This window comes from Rana temporaria, chromosome 4, assembly GCF_905171775.1.
Source record: "Rana temporaria chromosome 4, aRanTem1.1, whole genome shotgun sequence".
In the NCBI taxonomy this organism is placed as follows: domain Eukaryota; kingdom Metazoa; phylum Chordata; class Amphibia; order Anura; family Ranidae; genus Rana; species Rana temporaria.
The window spans coordinates 219714496-219736506 of record NC_053492.1 but is presented as its reverse complement, the minus strand read 5'-3'; the positions used below and the strand labels follow the sequence as shown (position 1 = coordinate 219736506).

Here is a 22011-nt window from a genome sequence, read left to right as displayed (position 1 = left end):
TCCCATATCGTTTTCCATTGTCTTCCACATTAAACTGCAGCAGGTAGACCTGAACCAGCAGCTAAGGAAAGAATAAGAATTCTATTTGAAATACATTTTCATGCAGCAAAATGTCTGAAAAAGGACAAACATAAACATCAAAAGAATACAACCTATAATTATTATGGGATCACAGACATCATGCACACCCAAATATGCATAGAAATTAAATACACAACAACTATATATATTTAGAAATTATTTTATTAAATCTTACATTTTTTTGGGGGGGGGGGGAATTATTGACCACGGCCTGATTCATTGGTTTAAATAAATCTATCAATACAACATAATACTTTATTTCATCAAAAACGCACACCAAATATAAACTCAATAACCAAATATTCTGCCCAGCTACTAAGACTCGAGCTGATCTACATTTGAACTTAAACTTACCAGAGGGAGCCACCACATGAAAAAGACTGCGACGAGGGGGGGGGGGGTAGGGCTTTAAGCTCCACCTGCTGGTCCTTCTCAGGTAACTGGCACTGACCTCCTCATAACTGGCCCTTAAATAGCCACACCGCCTTCTAGAATAATCCTTTGACCTGTCAGCTGATGCCACTAACCAATCCCAGTTTGACCCTTAGACCTTCCAGAAACCTCTAAGCCTACCTGACCTAAATAACCAATCCTAACCTGTACTAGTAATTTGAAAAAACGTCACCTCTACTGACCTCTAATTGACCCACTGACCTTCTATTAACCTGTACTGTTAACATGACCTAGCCGACCCTAGATAAACTATAACCTGTACTTTAATCATTTAACTTTGTGCCGATGCCATGACCCCATGAGGAAAAGGGGGGCCTAAGCGGCTACCCCCTTTATTTCCCCAAGGGATCACAGACATCATGCACACCCAAACATGCATAGAAATGAAATACACCACAACTATATATATTTTAAAATTATTTTATTAAATATTACTTAACCTCCCTGGCGGTATGATTCTTTCAGAAAAAAAGGTGCTGAAAGCGGTACCATTATTTGCAAGGAAATTTGGCGTTTTATACTGTAGGCCTGTAATTCTTAGGAATAACTCACTTAAATCTGACCAAACAAGAGTCTAATAGGCATCCCGGGTATGACATTTTTTTAAAAACAAAATTATTAATTATTATATAATAAATAATTATAAATAATTATAACAAATAATAATATAATTCTAATAAAAATTATTCAATAATGTAATCAACTCAAAATCGAAAAATCGAAGAATATAAACCCAGACTGCAGGTGTGCAAACAGCATGCCGGCCTTTGCAAACACAAGGGTAATAGTGCTAATACACACAGTGAGTTTCCTGTCTTGAATAAACAAGATATACTTGATGATGCTTTTGTAGGGTGTGGTCTCGCCCACCATGTTTCTTTTGTTACATTTAACAATCCCCTGGGATGCCTAACATATTGTAACTCAAAAGGTAGGTAACCAGAAGATGACCAAGCAACATCTTGAAATGCAAACATCTCAATAAAAAAAATCTTTCCATTTTGTCTATTAATTTGTGTTGACACACTTTTAGGGGTCTTATTACATTTCTCCTAGCAGACCATCAGTTTGGATATGCTAGACAGGTGCGGAGGTGGGAGATTTTGAACAGTTTACAGAGCTCCTTAGTGACTGTAGACATGAGCGATGTGTCATTTCATTAGTTACACCTGTAAAGAGAAATATACTACTGACTCATCCTGTTTCCTAAATTTCCTGAGTTTCAAATCAATGTAAGCTTTTTTTGGATTTCACCAGTTAGAAAAGCCAACCAGCACCCTCTGTGATTTCTGCCATTCTTCTTGTGACAGAACCCACTGTCACTGTGTGTTTTGGAAGGGACTGTGGGTGGGCCTCTAACCCACAGATTATGGCCCAGAAGAGACTGGAGACCTGGGGACAAGCTGGCATTGAGATAATGTAATGTAATGCTACATCCCTTCTACCCCCCTCTTGTTTCTGTGTCTAATTGTGTTGGTAAATGGCACATAAACAAATGGTCTGGACTGGAGACATCTCTCTGCAGGGGATGTGTATTGAGAGGCTGCCTGCTTACCATAATCCCTGTATGTTTATCTGTTGTTTCTGTTTCAATGTACAAGTGTTCAGTTCCCATTGGTTGTTCCTTGTCCCCTACCCCCTCCCCTCTATGACAAGGCTAAGGGGAGTGTCCCTATCTGTGTGTAAAAGTGTATGTCTTGTATTTAATAAACAGTTTATGCTCTGCATGTTTAACCCTCAACACATGTGTGAATTGTTTCGTGATTGAGGGGTTAAGGGCTGGTTATGGCGAATCTGCAGGCTGCGGGTGCGTTTAGAGGACAGGAGACACAGGTCTGGCGGATGTGCCCACCTGGGGTATTAAAGATCCGTCACACTTCTCATATAGCAATCATTTTAGTTGAGGAGAGATAGGCTTCAACATCATATGCTGTTTTTTTTTACCTAACATTTAGCAGGTATTGCAGCCTTGGAGACCTCCTTTTCTTTTGGCAGGTGCTTTAATGAAAATATTTTAATGATGCAGGGGAGTACCAAATAAGTAACAGTATTACCACTGGGGATTTTATTTATCTAAATAAAAAAATCCTACAACAAAGACTCTCTTCTCTTCTCTGTCTATAGCATACTTTTTTGAAGCTGGTATATTTATGGTTGTATGTGTCCTTTGGTTGTAAATCAATTCGGAAGAGAGGAACTCATTTGTATACATGCCATCTTTCAGGAAGAAGAATTAAGGAAGAGTGGAGAGGCAAAATATACACACTTGAGTGATGAACTCCATGTATTAATTGAAGTGTTTGCTCCGCCGGGAGAAGCTTATTCACGTATGAGTCATGCTTTGGAAGAGATTAAAAAATTCCTTGCTCCGGTAAGTGTCAGGTATTTGTCAGGTTCATAATTCATAGTATTTATATCATCATCATAATGTATCTATGAAGGGAATGTACAACGGATTGTGTTATGTTTCTGTTGAATACAATCATTTACCAGCATCACAACAAGGCATTACATGCACAGCTTGTCAATCTTATATAACATGTTATTTTTTTTTCCACATTACCCAAGCCAAGTGACTATATAGACTCTTCTATAGCATTTTCACTTTGGCTACTGGGCTTAATGCTAGTTTTGAGGTAGTCACTTGTAGTAAATCTTAAGTAGGGTAAAATTACATCTTCCTGCAAAACCTCTTCCCTGCACTGCCTGGAAAACCTCTTCCCACTGGTTGCCATTCATCTGCCCTACACCTCCCTCCCACTTGTCCAACATTCTCAAGGGGTGTTTGTTCAGGAAGTTCTGTAATAGCATACTATACCATTGGGAGATAAATCTTTTGGTGTTGGATGCTTTCAGGACCAGGTTAAACAATGGTGTCGGTGAAGGAGCCCAGTCAGAAGCTCTGCGCCTTCACAGCATGTCTTAGTTGCATATAATAGAACCGCATGGAAGGCGGCAAGCCGTACCTCTCCTGCAGAGCCTCAAATGACAACAGAATGCCATTCTGAAAAATATTTCTAATATACATCACCCCATATCTCTTGCATAAAGCCCCATGCTGCAACTGAGCAATTTCAGAATAAGTCCGATTGGACCAGATCGGGCTAAAATCCGTGTAGACTGTCACTCCTTGCAGAAATCTTCTGCAGACTTTCTGAAGAAGATTATAAGTCAGGTATATCTTATGTGGTTTATCAAAGGCTAAAGCCTCAAGGGCCACTGGCACTGATTCACTTTTTACTGTGTGTAGCACCACAGTCTCAGTAGAGATACAGGTAGCACTCCTCCTGTCCGTTTCCCCACCCATTACTCCTATCAGGTGTTGAAGCTGTGCTGCTAGATAATATAGCCAGGAATTCAGAAGGGCAAGTCCCCACTCGTCTTTAGGGCACTGTAAATGTTCAAGCTTAATCCTGGGGGGGGGGGGGTCATTTTTTTCTCATATTAGTAAGCGGAATAGGGAGTTCACTATTATAAATATCTTATGGGGGACCACTACTGGTGAGTTCTGGAGCACATAGAGTAACTGGGGCATGAGGATCATTTGGTAGTATTTAATAACCACTGGGTTTTTTATTTTTTGCTAAACAGACAAAAACAAAACAGAAAAAAAAGAAAAGCTTTTCATAGTTTCTGTTAGAAATTTAGCAAATAAGTAATTTTTCTTCTTCACTAATGTGCACTGATGGGCACTGATAGTCTGCACTAATGGGCACTGATAAAGCTGAACTGATGGGCACTGATGAGGCAGCACTTGTGGGCACTGATGAGGCTAAACTGATGGGCACTGATGAGGCTGCACTGATGAGACAGCACTGATGGGCACTGATAGGCAGCACCGATGGACACTAATAGGTAGCACTGATAGGCACCGATTGGCACTGATGGGGCTACACTGATAATCAGGACACTGACGATCAGCGCCCTGATTATCAATGTACACAGTGTGCTAACAGGCTTGCAGGTTATCAGAACTCCTTTCCTCACACAGACATAGCACATGAGGAAAGGATAGATAGATAACCGGCAAGTCTGCTTACATGTGATCAGCTGTGATTGGACACAGCTGATCACATGATAAAGGGCTGCTGTGATTGGCCCTGTACCCCAATCTGTGTCCGAAAGTCTGTTCACAAAGAGCACCCGATGCACGCCACTATAGTACATCGCTATAGTAAAGTGCTATAGCTGTATTTTGGCTAAATTATGATACTAAGGTGGTTAACAGTGGAACAGAGGACCTGGCAGTGAAAGGGTTATTATACCATGAATAAGTGTATGTTGCAAATTACACATTTACAGGTAAAATCAATTACACCACATTTGATGTGTTATTCTTAACTGATTCTTTATCCAAATTATGATGCCAATAGTTACTAACAAAAGAAACAGCGTGGAGATAGAACAGTATTGTTTTATGTTATTTATGTTATTTCTTAGAGTTGTGATTACAAAAGTAAACAGATTGTCTGTTTGTCTTATTTGAAACAAACTTTCCTCTGCTATTGTTGTTCAATTCTTCTTTAGCATTCTGAAGAAAATGTCTTTGTAACATGAATATAAGTGGATAACATTACTCACTACTCCAGTGGCAAGGCTCCAAAAATGCCTCTCTGAAAAATAATCTTCCTTGCCCTTCAGTGTTTTATTCAGGGCAGGAGGATCACCCTTGTTCTGACATTTTAGCGTGAGTAATTGGAGCTTGTAGAATTTATTGTTTCTCCCCTCCATTATTTTGGTCAAGTGCAAGCAAGGGGAAACAACATGTACATTCAATAGCCGTGTTGCATGATTTAAAGGTATTTCACATATTAACTCTGGGGAGCAGGCATGAACAGCAGTCAAATATTTCCAGATGCCTGAAGAAGGAACAAACGATAACAAGAAAATAGACGTTAGTAAAGCATGACCAACTGAAATACACTGTCTATCAGAAAACAAGAAAAAAATACTTGCGTAGAAAGATTAAAAGAAATATATATGCTATCCTCAGTAGCATTTCTTCTGTAATGTGCTACATGCATCAATAAACTTGAATATGATTTAAAATTAAACAAAGTAAAACATCTGCAATCACATGTATTATATAAGGTAGAAAATTGTATAACAAAAATAAGCGTCTTATATATTTCTCTGTATTTCTGGTTTCTGAATTTCTGGTTATTGAACTGGGATTCAGCAGATGTCCATTGTTAATGCATAAGGTTTGGAAAATCTTATTTGGTTCGATTCACAGGGGGGGGGTAAAATTCTTCCTAAATGTAAAATTAAACCCTGCTGAAGTCTACAGGTGATAAATATAAAATTTTTGCTATTTTTACATGTAATGGGCAAACTATTGCTAAAAAGGGCATGGGGAGCTGGATACTACCATGGGGGGCAATTTAACAACGCAAATCTTTTTTAATATACCATACAGCAAGAGAGGGCCCTTTTAATGCAGCTTTGAGATTGAAATAGGGAAAAAGTCCATCTTCAAAATGCCCCAAGGCATATGAGCTGCAACTCAGCGTGGCAGTATTTAGCCTAGGATATTGCATATGCTATGGGGTGCTTGTGGGTAACATCTAATTTAAAAGGTTGAAGAATAAGGGCAGTGAGGAAGAGTACAGGTGGTACAGGTAACGGCACTCTCACCATTAGACAAGAAAAAAGATACAGGGGGGCGTGGCTACCGCGCGAAGCTGCATGGACGTGTAATCCAACAGCTCCGCTCCAGGCACGGGAACCGCCGACGATAGAGGCATCACCACGGCTCGCATCCACTCGGATCCTCCGCATATCAGACCCCGGACGGCAGCGGTATGACCCGCAAGCGAAAGGAATCGAGGGAGCCGCGGAAATTGGAGGACTTTTATCCTCTGAAGGGCCGCAGCCTACACCAAGATGGCGCCGCTCCGGAGACTGTCTCCCCGGCCTCCTCACGCGGCTCACACTCGACCGCATCCAGCCCAGGAGACCAAGCAGGCCTGCCACGGAGGTCTCCAGCGACACTCACTCCAGCATCTACTCCTCTCTCCAGAAGCCCTGCCAAATCTAAGCCCCGCTTGGAGGGAGACGCAGGGATACTGGGCCAGGGACAGGACTGCATGGAGGACACGAGGGAACTGATTGACCCATTCACTGCCTTTCCTACCTCAGGTAAGGCGGTTTCAGATACAACTTTAAAGGATATGTTAGTTTCCCTGCGTAGCTCCATGAACGCTGATATGATGCAATGCATGCGTAACTTCAAGGCTGAGATGGGAGAAATGGGGGAGCGAGTCACACACGTAGAGGAAAAAATGGGTGAATTTGCCAGCTCTCATAATACCCTGATTGATGCCCATGCTGACCACTCAGAAGAACTAGCTTGGCTTAGGGCAAAGGTGGCTGACCTCGAGGACAGATCGAGGAGGAACAATGTAAAAATTAGGGGGGTCCCTGAGTCAGTCCTCCCAGCGCAACTTCATCACTATGCTCGGGACTTGATTCACCAAATCCTCCCCTCTGTCCCGGAGTCCGAACTGCAAATAGATCGTATCCACAGATTGCCCAAGCCAGCCCACCTTCCTGATAATATCCCCCGGGATGTTTTAATGCGGGTGCATTTTTATCATGTGAAGGACCAGCTCATGATGACTTTCCGCAAAACGCAGCAACTTCCTGAGCAATTTGAACGCATCCAACTCTATGCAGACTTATCTCAATTTACGATGCAAAAGCGTAAGTCTCTGATCCCTGTAACCAAAGCGCTACGGAACCATAATGTCCCCTACCGCTGGGGTTTCCCAGTAAAGCTCACTATTACTCATGACGGAAAAAACTCTGTAGTGACGAGTATAGATGAGGGCCTTGCTTTACTCAGAGCTATGGACATCCTTCCGGAACAATCACAACCAAGTGCCTCATCTCCGGAGAAAGCTCAATCTGAATGGCAAACAGTGGTGAGGAAGAAGAGTGGCAAAAACAAATCCAGTTCATAATATGCCTATATGGATAGCTTTTTCTGAACCTCAAGGTTCCCACCTTGACCTGGCGTACGTGTACGCACGTTATGTTTACCCCCTCAGTTATGGGTAGAAACCCTACCCTCTGGTTCTTGCATGGACAAGTCGCATTTTTACTGCATTATCTGCTTTTTTCTTTTTTTTGACTTTCTTTTTGTTCCCCGTCCTCCCTCCCTCTTCCTGGAATGGTCTGCTCTCCGTTGATGCTGTTCTCCCTGCACCGCTCCGAACTGGATCGTCCATCTTCCCCCTGCCTGTCAGTGATGCCGAAAGCCCGGAGCCTCTGATGTTTATGGAAATAAGGTACTGTTATCATCCGCACCCACACTGTGACCATGGCGCTTAAAATAGTGTCCCTCAATGTCAACGGCCTTAACCACCCGGCCAAGCGGGCCTCGGTCTGGAGGGAAGCGCTTAAACTCCAGGCCGACGTTCTTTGCATACAAGAGACGCACTTTCGGGCTTCTGAGCCTCCTCGCTTTCAACACAGGAACTTTCCACATATCCTCATGGCTTCAGCCCCCACTAAACAAAAAGGGGTTCTCATTGCTTTCAGAGACACGGTGGCCCTTACGTTGTTGGAAACCCATGCTGACCCGGAGGGGAGGTATCTTATTCTGCTTTTGGAACTCAACAACAAACCCTTCACTCTGGTCAGCTTGTATGCTACAAACTCCCACCAAATCCGGTTTCTGAAGAGACTTTATGGTAAAATAGCTGCCCTCAAAAGGGGATCCCTGGTAATATGTGGGGACCACAATTTGACAGCAGACCACGCTCTGGACTCATCGTCTGGTACGAGACGAACCCCACCCCAGCTTCAACCCCTGTTTTACGCTGAAGACATTTTTGATGTTTGGAGGTGCCAGCACGCTGATGAGCGTGATTATACTTTCCATTCTGCCAGACACAACTCCTACTCCAGGATTGACCTGATTCTCGTGGATAAAATGCTCCTGCAGGCGGTGTCCTCCTCCACCATCCACGACATCTCTTGGTCTGACCATGAACCTGTGTCGATTACGGTGGTGGAGGGGCACACCCCGAGCCCTGCATATGTGTGGCGGGCTAACTCCCGTGTTTTTCAGTCATCATCCCATGTGTCTATGTTATCCAAGAGTTTGTCCCACTTTTTCGCTGAGAATGCAGGTTCAGTCTCAGATCCTGCAATACTATGGTGTGCCCATAAGGCTTTTGTTAGAGGAATCATTTTGCAGATATGTGCGAGGGAGAAAAGGCTGAGGACACAGAAAGTGGACAGGCTCCTTAGGGACATTCAACTCTTAGAAGCCCAAAATAAGCTCAAAGCTACAGATCAACTTGCACAAAAATTATCACAGAGCCGCTCTGATCTCAGACTTCTATTAATCCACCACTATGACAAACACCTGCGGGCCCTAAAACTAACCCATTACTCCTCGGGCAACCGTGCTGGTAAATTCCTGGCCCAAAGGCTTAAAGCCGCTAGGGTTAAATCTAGAGTTCCATACCTCCTCCACTCGTCCAACAATTCTAAAATTGTGAACCCCAAGGAAATAGCGAACTCCTTTGCGGAGTATTACTCCTCCTTATACAACCTAAAAAGAGACCCTAAAACGCCCCAACCCTCAGAAGATGCCATCCAGGCCTTTTTTGCTAAGATTAATCTCCCCTCCCTCTCGGAGGATCAACTCACATCACTGAACGCGCCCATAGGAGAATCTGAGATCAGAAGAGCCATTAAATCACTCCCACTGGGTAAATCCCCAGGACCGGACGGACTACCGGGTGATTATTATAAGGTCCTTCAGGACAGTCTGACACCCACACTACAGGCTGTGTTTACTAAAGCTGTGTCCTCTGCCTCGTTCCCCTCCGAGATGCTGAAGGCTTATGTGGTTACAATTCCCAAACCAGGCAAGGATCCCACCACCCCGGCTAACTTCAGACCCATATGCTTGCTCAACACTGACGTTAAGCTGTACGCAAAGGTCCTGGCCCATAGACTTCTCCCTGTCCTCCCGACCCTCATTAGCCCTGATCAATCTGGTTTTACCCCGGGGAGACAGGCGTCGGATGCGACTAGAAGGGTGCTCGGGTCGGTGCAGTGTGCTAAGTCCTGTCGGACGCCTTCTCTGCTGTTGTCCTTGGACGAGGAGAAGGTGTTCGACAGGATACATTGGGGGTACATGAGACATACTCTACAGAGGTTTGGCTTCACGGGACCCATCCTTTCGGCCATACTTGCCTTGTATTCCTCCCCTTGTGCTCAGGTGTATACTTCAAACCTGCTGTCGGATGCATTTACTATTTCTAATGGCACAAGACAGGGGTGCCCCCTCTCCCCCTCAATTTTTAATCTCTTGATAGAACCCCTAGCGGAGAGGATTAGATCCCATCCGGATATCAAAGGTTTCCCTGTTCAAGGTAGATCCCACACTGTTAATCTCTTTGCCGATGACATAATCATCTTTCTCACCTCTCCCTCGACCTCATTGCCGCACGCCCATGACGCACTAGCGGCATTCAGTGACATCTCTTACTACAAGGTGAACTTCTCAAAGTCAATCATTCTTGACCTGGGCATTCCACCTCCTACAAAAGCTCATCTCCAAAAATCCCTCCCATACACTTGGAGAAAATCTTCTATCTCCTATCTAGGAATTAAAATAATGGCGGACCCATCCAAACTTGCGGATGCCAACTACTTACCTTTGATCGACAAACTGACTAAAGACACCACTAGATTCGCTAATACGGAGCTATCTTGGACTGGACGTTTAGCCACATTTAAAATGATGATCCTGCCTCAGATGCTTTACATCTTTAGAACGCTTCCCATCCCCATTCCCAGGGTGCACCTTAAAGCCCTCAATGGCATCCTGTCCAAATTTATTTGGAAATCAAAAAGACCCCGTTGTGCCAGAACCCTATTGGTCAGACATAGGTCGGTGGGGGGGATGGGGCTTGTGGACATTCAAGACTATTTTAGGGCGTCGATTCTGACACAACTCAGACCATGGCTGACCTCCCCGGACGACTCTGACTCTATCTGGACCGACATTGAGATGTCCCTTAGCCCGATTAAAAATCTCAAGCTCCTGCTACTACTAGACACGTGGAAACCGTTACCGCTAACTACTTTACCGCTCACACTTCGGGCCTCTATTGCGGCCTGGAGGGAGCTGCGTGATGCGCCTCCCCTGCCCTCTGGACGCGTAGAGCTCTCAGTTCCCATAGAGATCCTTTCTCTGGCTATCCCGAACCTTTCGATGTCGGACTGGCGGGACAAAGGTATCCTGTACATAGAGGACCTCTACCACAATAATGTCCTTCGCCCGTTCGCCTCTCTTCAGGGTCGATTTGCATTGTCCCATAGGGATCACTATGCTTATCTTAGGATTGCCCATTTTTTGAAATCCCTAACTTCTCATCAAATGTGCTTCCACAGGGAGGCCTGGGACTTCTACACTTCTGATCCAGCACCGCCCAAGGGTATCGCATTTTTCTACAATTTTTTCCAACACAAAATGTATTTTAAGAAATCCCAGCCGTTTAGGAAGTGGGAGGAGGACTTGGGAGTGACTTTTACAAAACAACAGTGGAAGCAAGCATTCCGCTCAATCTACAAAGCGTCTAGCTGTATAAACCACTGGGAACTGGCCCAAAAAATTGCCCTCAGGTGGTATCTCACTCCCTACAGGCTCTCCAAGTTTGTCCATCTTGGCTCACCACTGTGTTGGAGGAACTGTGGGGAGTCAGGTAACCTGCTCCACATGTTCTGGACGTGCAAGCACCTGAGGAGTTTCTGGAACTCTATATTTATGTACATCTCCAGGATTACTGGATTTTTGACCCGCCCGAACCCTGCCCTTGCGGTGCTGCATATAGGCGCTGAGAGGTTTCCACCAGACCTTAGAGTGGTGATCTCTCATATCCTGTTGGCGGCTAGAACTCTCATTGCGAGACACTGGAAGGCAGACAGGGCCCCCAATGCATCAGAGGTTCTGGTAATCACCCGGTCGCACTATGTCTATGAGTCCCTAATAGCTAACAGGAGAGGCAGCAGGCAGAGGTTTGATGTTGTTTGGCAGGTGTGGACCACACACTTTCCAGGTGATGTATAGGTGAACTTTTCGAGTGACTGATATGATTTGTTTCTAAATGATTGCTGTACTGAGGGCGGGCAGACCCTCCCTTCCTTTCCCTTCCCTTCCCTTACCTTTACCCCCTCCTCCCCCTCCTTAATTTCTCTCCTTCATTTTAGTTTATTTCCATGACTGGCTAATGTTCTACTTATGGGCCTATGTTAAAGGACTAATGATGTTCCTGATTTTCTTTCTTTGATCTTTGATCTGTTTGTGGACTTATGCTCATGTAGACCCTATATGGAATGTCATCGTGAAATTGGCCTGTTATATCTCTATACCCTTTTGTATTCTCTTGTTCATTATTTCTGATCCTTGGTTGTATACCATAACCTGTTTTGTAAAACCTTTTCAATAAAAACAAATTGATAAAAAAAAAAGAAAAAAGATACATGGTGGCACCACTAGCTGTAGCAGTGTGTCCCATCCTGTATCCTTTCCAGCCACCAGAAGATTGACCGAGTGCGTGTACATGCTCATGTCCATGCCATCTAGACCATGTTAATTAAGGATGGCTGCTCCCTCTTGTCCTCTGTAAGCTATCCCTTCACCTGGACAAATCATACCTTGTTGCAATTTTGCATCTCTATTGGAAATTTTCTCCTCTCCAAACAAAAGCATCCATGGAAGGTCTGCCACCGTATCATCTACCCCTCTTCATCATTTAATTTCACTTGGCAGTAAGAGCTTGCTCCTAGAACATCACTGCCTCTTTCTGCTCCCTGCCTAAAGTCTCCTCCCTTTGTGGTCCTTGAACTGTCATCCTCATCCTCAATATATGAAACACAGAATACTTGTGCATGACTGAGATCATCCTGCTGCAGCAAATCAGGTAACATATGATCAAATAAATCCACTGACTCCTCATTGCCAGTGTCTGGGCTATGACTGGATTAGCTGAAGAGCAGGAGAAGGAAGAAGAGGGGCATTAGCAGCAACAACAACTAGCAGCTCTCCATCTGTGAAGCAGAAAAGGAAGTCTTTGTCAGACACTCAACAACCTCCTCCATGGGCTGTGGCTGTATAACATAGCCACTCTGTGACAGGAAAGACATGTTCTAACTCTAGATCAGGGGTCTCTAAACTTTCTAAACAAATGGCTAGTTTACTGTCCTTCAGACTTTCGGGGGGATGGACAGTGACCTTTGAGACTAAAAAGGGTCCTGACATTAGTTGGATAAAACAATGTCCCATCTTTTGTGTCAGTGGGAGGAATTGTGCCCCACTATTGGTGTCAATGGGAGGAATTGTGCCCCATCATTGGGTCATTGGAAGGAATTGTGCCCCATCATTGGGGTATTTTGAAAGAATTGTGCCCCCGTCATTGATGTAATTTTAAGGGATAGTGCCCCATCATTTGGGTCATTGGGCCCCATTGTTGTATGTCATTGGGAGAAATTACCCCCTTCGTTGGTGACACATGAGGCAATTATGCCCGATGGTTGATGTCAGTGGACAAAATAGTGCCCCAAGTGCTAAATTAAAACAAGCAAAGGGCTGCATCTGGCCCTTGGACCAGTTTAAAGACCACTGCTCTAGATGGTGCAGCCTAAGTATTGTTTTGTCTTGCAGAACCTGCTCCTCCCCTACTGGACTCCACATGCAGAACCTCTATTTTTCCCTTTCAGCCCTTATGAAAGTTTTAATAAATGAGTTTGCGTTACTTTAATGGCAGTTAGAAATGAGCTTTTACTTGACTTACCTGATGTGTATGCTTGACCCAGATCCGTGTCCTAATACCTAAAAGGTAATAACGCTAATATACTAACTTAAAACCAGGCAACTGAATAACATAGAAAAGAAGAGAAAATACAGCGCTCCCTAATGGTGACTAAACACATTACAAATAAGTGAAATATTGAAAATGCATCTAACTTATCAGTAAGTGCAATATTATGAATGTAAAGCAGCAGTAACAAAATTGTGTGACAACACAAATGATAAAGCAAAAGAAAATACGAAAAACTGCGCTGCAAACCAACATGAAAATTAAAACAGTGGAAATTATCTTAAATATAAACAATATAAATACCACACTAAGTGCATAAATGTGAGTGTACCCACATAATTTATGTTAAATGGTATAAAAGTCCAATTGCCAGCAACTAAATGGCAGCAAAAAGGAAAAAGAAAAAGTCCTGATATGCTTCAAACAAAAGTGATTCCACAATGACAGAAACGTGAAGAAAATCCTAATGGCACCAATATCACACGTGTCCCTTAACCAGAAGTACAAGCCTGCTTACCAGAACACAGGCTAATTGAGCCTGGAAGTCAAACACACTCTGGACTGGAATAGGTCGTTAGGACGATGGGCGTGGAAAATCTGAGCGGATCCAAAGTCGATATCCTCAGTTTAGAAAGCTGGAGGGTGGATGGAAAGTGATCTGACTGAGTGGAAACGATCACCTCACTCACAGCAGGTATCACGTACAGTACCAAGGGAAGAAATACTCGCATAGCATAATATTGTATGCACAAAGTTTAATGTAAAAAAATCAGATATACTCACAAAAGCATCTGAATTAAAATCACGTATAATAACAAACAGCCGGCCTGTAAGCAGACACCTGTCCTATGAGCGAAGACGTCAGCGCGTCAACTTCCCGACAATCGTTTCGTCTCACAAAGACGTCGTTTGTATGCAAAACAAGTTCCTGGCCAATGCCCTTAGGACAAAAGTCCTACTCTTTGTCCGCAGAAAATCCGATCATGTGTATGAGGCTTTAGAGGAGATGATAAAGGGAGGGGGGAAGGGTAAAGGGTTAGATTTTTGTGTAAGAGATTTAAAATAACGTATGTATGTTTTGTATAACTTGAAAATTTATACAAATTATATAAAACAACAAAAAAAATGCAAGCTACAGAGCGGTTTTACTTTACTGGACCTTCTTGCATACAAGCAAGTAAACGAGCCAACTTATATGTTATCTGTAGGGGCTGTTAAGGACTTAGGCAGGGTTTTTGTTGTAGCTGATTAATTTGCCTCAAGCTTCTAATCTACATTCTCTGCATTTAATGCAGTAACAAATATAAGGGAGTAGACATATATTATATAAAACACAAGTAAACTCTGTAATAATAACAATTAAAACGACATGCTCACTGAAAATGCGCAACATTCCTTTTAACATAGACATATACAGTAGTGGCCACTGTTCAGTGTCGTCTATAGACAAGACCAGATATTAGTCTGATCTTCAAATAATTTGTGTGTACCATGTAGTTACTGTAATGTTTCCCTCTGACAGTGTCCATCCTGCATTCAAATGTATCCCTGTTGTTGAAGAACTATTTACTAGCTCACATTTACCATAAAAATACAAATCATGAAAAAGAATCAACGTTTATTATTGGCTAATGCAGGTAATTTACAGCAATTGCAAAATAAATAAATGGCATGCCTGAAGCACATTTTCATGCACCTCACTTAAAAGTAAGTATTCCGAAACAGACAGCAAGATAGTACTCTTGACAAAGACTATTACAAGGAAGGACATGTGGCAAAGGTAGATGGCTCATAAATGAGCCACAGAGATAGTTCAGACAGCACAGATTCATAATTCAGGGTCCAGTGAACACAGACAAAACAAGACAGCCAGAACAAACTAAAATCAGCAACAGGGGACAGGAAAATGCAATGGTATTCAGGAATGCAGAGAAGGTTCAAGCTCTCCAAGCACAGAACTGTCAGACAAGATTCTTTTTAGTGAATGCCCAGGTGGTGGTAAAAAAAATATATATATATATATATATATATATATATATATATATGCATTTCCTTGTGCACAAAGATCCCCAGGTTCATACAAATAAACATTGATACAAAAACCTGCACAGATGCCTTAGAGTGCTTCTGCTCATTGTATCCATATACTTTGTTAGTTTTTCTTCCTATTGATAGCTAGCTGGCTATGTAGTCATGTACGCCATTTGATATTGATTTGATGGTACAGTAAAACCTTGGTTTGAGAGCGTTTTGAAAGACAAGCTAAATGTTTTAATACATTTTACCTTGATATACAAGCGATGTCTTGATATAAGAGTAGAGTCATGTCACAACTGAGTATAAAAGAGAAGAGAGGAGTCTCTAAAGCCTCGTACACATGCTTGTTTTTCTTGGAAAGAACCAGCAAGAAAACTGCTGGCAGAGATTTCTTGCCGAGTAAACCGAGCGTGTGTACGAGGCTTTCAGGTTTCTCGTCTGGAAATCTGGCCAGAATCTCGATGAGAAAAATAGAGAACATGTTCTCTATTTTCTCATCGTGAGATTCTCGGCAGTTTTCTTGCCGTAAAAACCCGAGAGTGTGTATACTTACCCGGTCGCCGTGGAAACCCGCACATGCTCGAAATGACTTTTACGCATGTGCGGTAGCTTCCTAGGTGGGGTGCAGCAAGATGGCGGCGACGGCATTGAATGTGACGAGCGCATGCTTGTCTTACGCGATGACGTCATTGCGTTCTTTCCTTTCAAGAGAACCGCGATTCTTTTGAAACGAGAGTCTGTACACTCGGGCTGCAAGTGATTCTTGCCAAGAATCTCGGCGGGAAAAACTACGTTTTTTTCCTGACGAGATACATGCCCGTGAGTACAAGGCTTTAGTGTAGCAATATAGTTACATTTAACCAGTTCCCGACCCCCGCATGTACATATACGTCCACAATATGGCACGTACAGGCACATGGGCGTACACGTACGTCCTCGCCTATTAGCGGGTGGGGGGTCCGATCGGGACCCCCCCCGCTACATGCGGAGGTCGGGTCCGCTCGGGGAGCGATCCGGGACCACGGCGCGGCTATTTGTTTATAGCCGCTCCGTCGCGATCGCTCCCCGGAGCTGAAGAACGGGGAGAGCCGTATGTAAACACGGCTTCCCCGTCCTTCACTATGGCGGCGCATCGATCGCGTCATTCCCTTTATAGGGAAGACAAGATCGATGACGTCATTCCTACAGCCACACCCCCCTACAGTTGTAAACACATACTAGATGCACCCTAACTCCTACAGCGCCACCTGTGGTTAACTCCCAAACTGCAACTGTCATTTTCACAATAAAGAATGCAATTTAAATGCATTTTTTTGCTGTGAAAATGACAATGGTCCCAAAAATGTGTCAAAATTGTCCGAAGTGTCTGCCATAATGTCGCAGTCACGAAAAAAATTGCTGATCGCCGCCATTAGTAGTAAAAAAAAAAAATTAATAAAAATGCAATAAAACTATCCCCTATTTTGTAAACACTATAAATTTTGCGCAAACCAATCGATAAACGCTTATTGCGATTTTTTTTACTAAAAATAGGTAGAAGAATACGTATCGGCCTAAACTGAGGAAAAAAAATGTTTTTATATATGTTTTTGGGGGATATTTATTACAGCAAAAAGTAAAAAATATTGCATTTTTTTCAAAATTGTCGCTCTATTTTTGTTTATAGCGCAAAAACTAAAAACCGCAGATGTGATCAAATACCACCAAAAGAAAGCTCTATTTGTGGGGGGAAAAAGGACGCCAATTTTGTTTGGGAGCCACGTCGCACGACCGCGCAATTGTCTGTTAAAGCGACGCAGTCCCGAACTGTAAAAACACCTTGGGTCTTTAGGCTGCATATTGGTCCGGGGCTTAACTGGTTAATGAAGGTACACCATTTAGCAACTTATTGTTACACTTAGAGGCGCCTCTCTTCTCTTTTATACCCTGTAAAAAAAATGCTTTTATATACGAGTGCTTTGGATTACAAGCATGTTTCTGGAACGAATTATGCTCGCAAACCAAGGTTTTACTGTATTTGATAAATATAATTTGAACTGGGCTATATACTGAAGTATAAGAAAAATATATAATAATGATTTAATAGGTATGCAAATATAATGAAGCCAAAAGTGACATACTGTAAGGCCCCGTACACACGACCAGTTTCCTCGGCAGAATTCAGCTTCCGACCGAGTTTCTGGCTGAATTCTGCCGAGGAAACTGGTCGTGTGTACACTTTCGGCCGAGGAAGCCGACGAGGAGCTCGACGAGGAAATAGAGAACATGTTCTCTATTTCCTCGTTGTTCTATGGGAGCTCTCGTCCCGCCGAGCTCCTCGGCGGCTTCAGTGCTGAACTGGCCGAGGAACTCGATGTGTTTGGCACGTCGAGTTCCTCGGCCGTGTGTACGAGGCTTAAGTCTTATTAACTGAAGCTGTGAGATCCCTAGGCATTTCAAATCATGTCAACTAATTTTAAAGAAATTTGAATAGAGATGACAGATATAAGAATAAGCTATTACTAAATGGTTAGCAAAAATGAATTAATATGTAACTGAAATGAAGGATGACATACATTTAGGGACCTTAATGGAAATGAAACATGGCAAGGATGGCTGCCTCTTCTGTGTGCAGGTGACAATTGATAACATCCCTTCATCCCCTGTCTATCCTCTCCTGTTGCTGACAGTTTATCCTCTCCAGTCTGTATTTCTTATACTGCGGTGTGACTCTTCATGGGAATGGAGACCAGTGTGATAAAATGCGTTAGTGAAAACATACTAGTATTTTTTTACACTGACATAGGTGGTTAACCACTTCAATACCATGCACTTACGTCCCTTCCTGCCCAGGACCAATTTCAGCTTTCAGAGCTGTCACACTTTGAATGACAATTACGCGGTCATGCAACACTGTACCCAAACTAAAGTTTTATAATTTTCTCCCCACGAATAGAGATTTCTTTTGGTGCCATTTTATCACCTCTGCGGTTTTTATTTTTTGCTAAACAAACTAAAAGACACCAAAATTTTTGGGGGAAAAATTTTCTTTTTTTAGTTTCTGTCATACAATTTTTTTTTCAAAAAATTGTATGACAGAAAAAAAAGATTTTTACTTGAACATGATTTGATTATGAAAGAGAACACAACCTCATTGTATTCATTAAGAATACAAGATAGGAATACATTTATTTTGCAAGGCAAATATTTAAGTGAACATTGCAGTTTCAATAATGACTGCTAAGTTCTCTAGAGTAGAAATTCTTAAAATGGTTGTAACCCCATACATATACCCACTGAAGTGACTGGCCTCAGGTGATACACAGAGATTAAACAAATCCTCCTACCTGTTTCTCTAAATCTCTAAAGCCCAGAATTTATAAAGCTTGTCTGGGTTTTCAGAAAACAAGGGGAGTTAAACACTGCAGAACTCTGAGAGCTGATTGGAGGGAAGGGACACACACAGAACAGAGCTGAGGCTGTCAATAATGTATAAGGTTTACAACCACTTTAAAACAACTTGATACAAAATAATGTTTTTTTAGCAAGGAACATATATATGTTCCACATTAATAATCATACTACCAACATTAGTGTGTGCTAAAAATTGCCTCCAGCATTGCTCCTGTTTCTTCTTGCTGGAGGCCGCCATTTTTCTAAAGCCCAAACCCCATTAACAGCAGTAAATCATTAAGGAAAACTAAACCCATCAATTTAACAGTTTCAAAAACAGTTACATTCCTGGAATGCCGGGATAGCTAACTGACACATTTGCTTTTGTCCTCAACCAAACTGTCAAACCATCAAATGACTGGTGTCGTAACTGATCACATAAGCAGCACCATGGCAGTTGCAGATCAAACAGAAGCAGCTTTCTTGGCTGTAAAGGATAGCAGGATCTAATTCCGCTTTATGGCTGTCAGCAGATCGGCCTCTACAAATGAGTAGACAGTACCTAAAATAGAGTAAGTCTGAGCATGTGCAGATCAGTGTGAGACAGTGTATTACTTGAGTTTAAACAGCATAGAAACTTTTTTTTTTACATAGCTATATCTGCCAAAGGGGACAGCCTGAAGTGATCTAGCAGGACTAAAGTTTCACTTTAAAGATGTAAATTATGATTATGTAAGTGTGTGTGTAAATTAGGATTAGTATTAGTGGATTATTAATAGTTATTGTAACTGTCACTCTCTTTTTAACCAATGAACCTAAAGCGGAACTAAACTTACTGTTTCCCAAAACAGTTAAATTCAAGGGATGTCATGAATGACAACTGTCACTTTTACTTTAGCCCCTTAACCAAACTGTCAAGCCATCAAATGGCTAATGTCATAACTGATCACATGTGCAGAACAATGGCAACTGCAGATTAAACAGAGGATAAGATGGCAGCTTCCCTGGCTATAAAGAATAGGAGGGTTTATTTCCACTTTAATACTGGTCTACAGTGTTTGGGGCAATTGTAGTTTCTAAATAATCTAGTGCCAGTGAAAGTCACTGTAAAATGTTGATAATGGTACCACGGTCTTCACTGGCAGAGGCATTTCCTTGGGTTCCTTTCTCTTTGGAAATATCCAAAGTGGCAGCTTTATTCTCAGCTTATAAAATTACCTGCAAGTGCTATACTCAAGCATCAGTCAACTGACCAAGAACCACGTTTAAGGGTCTCTGCCAAATTCATTTGATCCCTAACCTGTTACTGGTAACTAGTAACAGTCCAAAGTGGTGGTTATGTTAGGCACATACTTTAGATTATAGTCATGTAGGAGTAAGGGCCAGACTTTGTATGTTTGTCAGCAATAATCTAATTTTTGTATTGAATCAATGAGTAGTGAATGCAACCTTCTAAAGACATAGGGCCAGATGCACGTACCGCGGCGCTTTTTTATGTCCGGCGTAGCATATCTCAGATACACTACGCCACCGTAACTTACAGCGTATTTCCCGTATCCACAAAGAATTTGCGCGGTAAGTTACGGCGGCGTAGGGTAAATGTGTCGGCGTACGGGTGCGCAATTCAAATGGCTAAGTTGTGGGCGTGTTTTTTGTTAATACGTCTTGACCCAACGTAAATGACGTTTTTTCTGAACGGCGCATGCGCCGTCCGTGGGGGTATCCCAGTGCGCATGCTCCAAATTAACCCGCAACAAGCCAATGCTTTCGACGTGAACGTCATTCTACGCAAAGCCCTATTCGCGAACATTTTACGCAAACAATGTACACAACGGAAAATTTGATGCTGGCCCGACGTCCATACTTAACATTGGCTATGCCTCATATAACAGGGGTAACGTTACGCTGAAAAAAGACTTACGGAAACGACGTAAAAAAATGCGCCAGCCGGACGGACGTACGTTTGTGGATTGGCGTATCTAGCTAATTTGCATACTCGACGCGGAAATCGACGGAAGCGCCACCTAGCGGCCAGCGTAAATATGCACCTTAGATCCGATGGCGTACTAAGACGTACGCCAGTCGGATCTAGCCCAGCTTCAGGCGTATCTTGTTTTGTGGAAACAAAACAAGGATACGCCGGAGCAACCTAGAAGTTACGCGGCGTATCAATAGATACGCCAGCGTAACTTCTTTGTGGATCTGGCCCATAGTCATTATAGATATTAGATATTAGTATTTTTTTCAACTAATTGGTGAATGCTAAAATCACCATGCAATACAGTTTTGCATGTGGATTACCCATAATACATGTGACTATAACTAAATTATTTGGGCTGTGGGGGGCCCAAAAAAAAACCCACAGCACTTTAATTTATCCTGCCCCTAATACATCAAAAAGTTCATGGCAAGTGACCAAACCAACAAACAAAATACACTGAGCAAAATTATAAACACAGCACTTTTGTGTTTGCCCCTATTTATCATGATCTGAACCCAAAGATCTATGACTTTTTCTATGTACACAAAAGGCCTATTTCTATTTTCTATGTACACAAAAGGCCTATTTCTCTAAAATATTTTCCACAAATCTGTCTAAATCTATGTTAGTGAGCACTTCTCCTTTGTCAAGATAATCCAACCACCTCACAAGTATGGCATATCAAGATGCTGATTGAACAACTGGCCACAATAAAAAGGCACTCTTAGACCACTTTCACACTGAGGAGCTTTTCAGGCATTTTAGTGCTAAAAATATGCCTGTAAAGCGCTTGAAAAGTGCCTCTCAAGACACCCCAGTGTGAAAGCTCGAGGGCTTTCACACTGGGGCGGTGCACTTGCAGGACGGGAAAAAAAGTCCTTCAAGCAGCATCTTTGAGGCGGTGCGGTAATGGTGTATACACTGTTTCTACACGCCCCCTGAACATTGAAATGAATGGGCAGCGCTGCAACACAGGCACTATAACAACGGTAAAGCGCAGCTAGACTAGCAGCACTGCTAATACCGCTAATACTCGCACCGCCACAGTGTTAAAGGGGTCTAAATTGTGCACTTTTATCACACAGCACAATGCCACAGGTGTCACAGGTTTTGAAGGAGCGTGCAATTGGCATGCTGACTGCAGGAATGTCCACCAGAGCTGTTGCCTTTAAATTGAATGTTAACTTCTCTACCATAAGCCATCTCTAAAGGCGTTTCAGAAAATTTGACAGTACATCCAAT

At 42.7% G+C, this 22011-nt stretch overlaps 1 protein-coding gene across 2 annotated transcripts in view; it reads left to right on the top strand.

Moving 5' to 3' along the window:
• KHDRBS2 (KH RNA binding domain containing, signal transduction associated 2) overlaps positions 1-22011 on the top strand; it is a 346045-nt gene that overhangs the window by 227393 nt on the left and 96641 nt on the right. For both annotated transcript variants that reach the window (XR_005748660.1, XM_040349894.1), the window contains exon 4: positions 2759-2905. Coding sequence is in view for 1 of the 2 variants with exons in the window: in XM_040349894.1 (XP_040205828.1) it covers positions 2759-2905 (147 nt within the window). In the remaining variant the exon portion in view is untranslated. The remainder of the gene's footprint in view (positions 1-2758; positions 2906-22011) is intronic.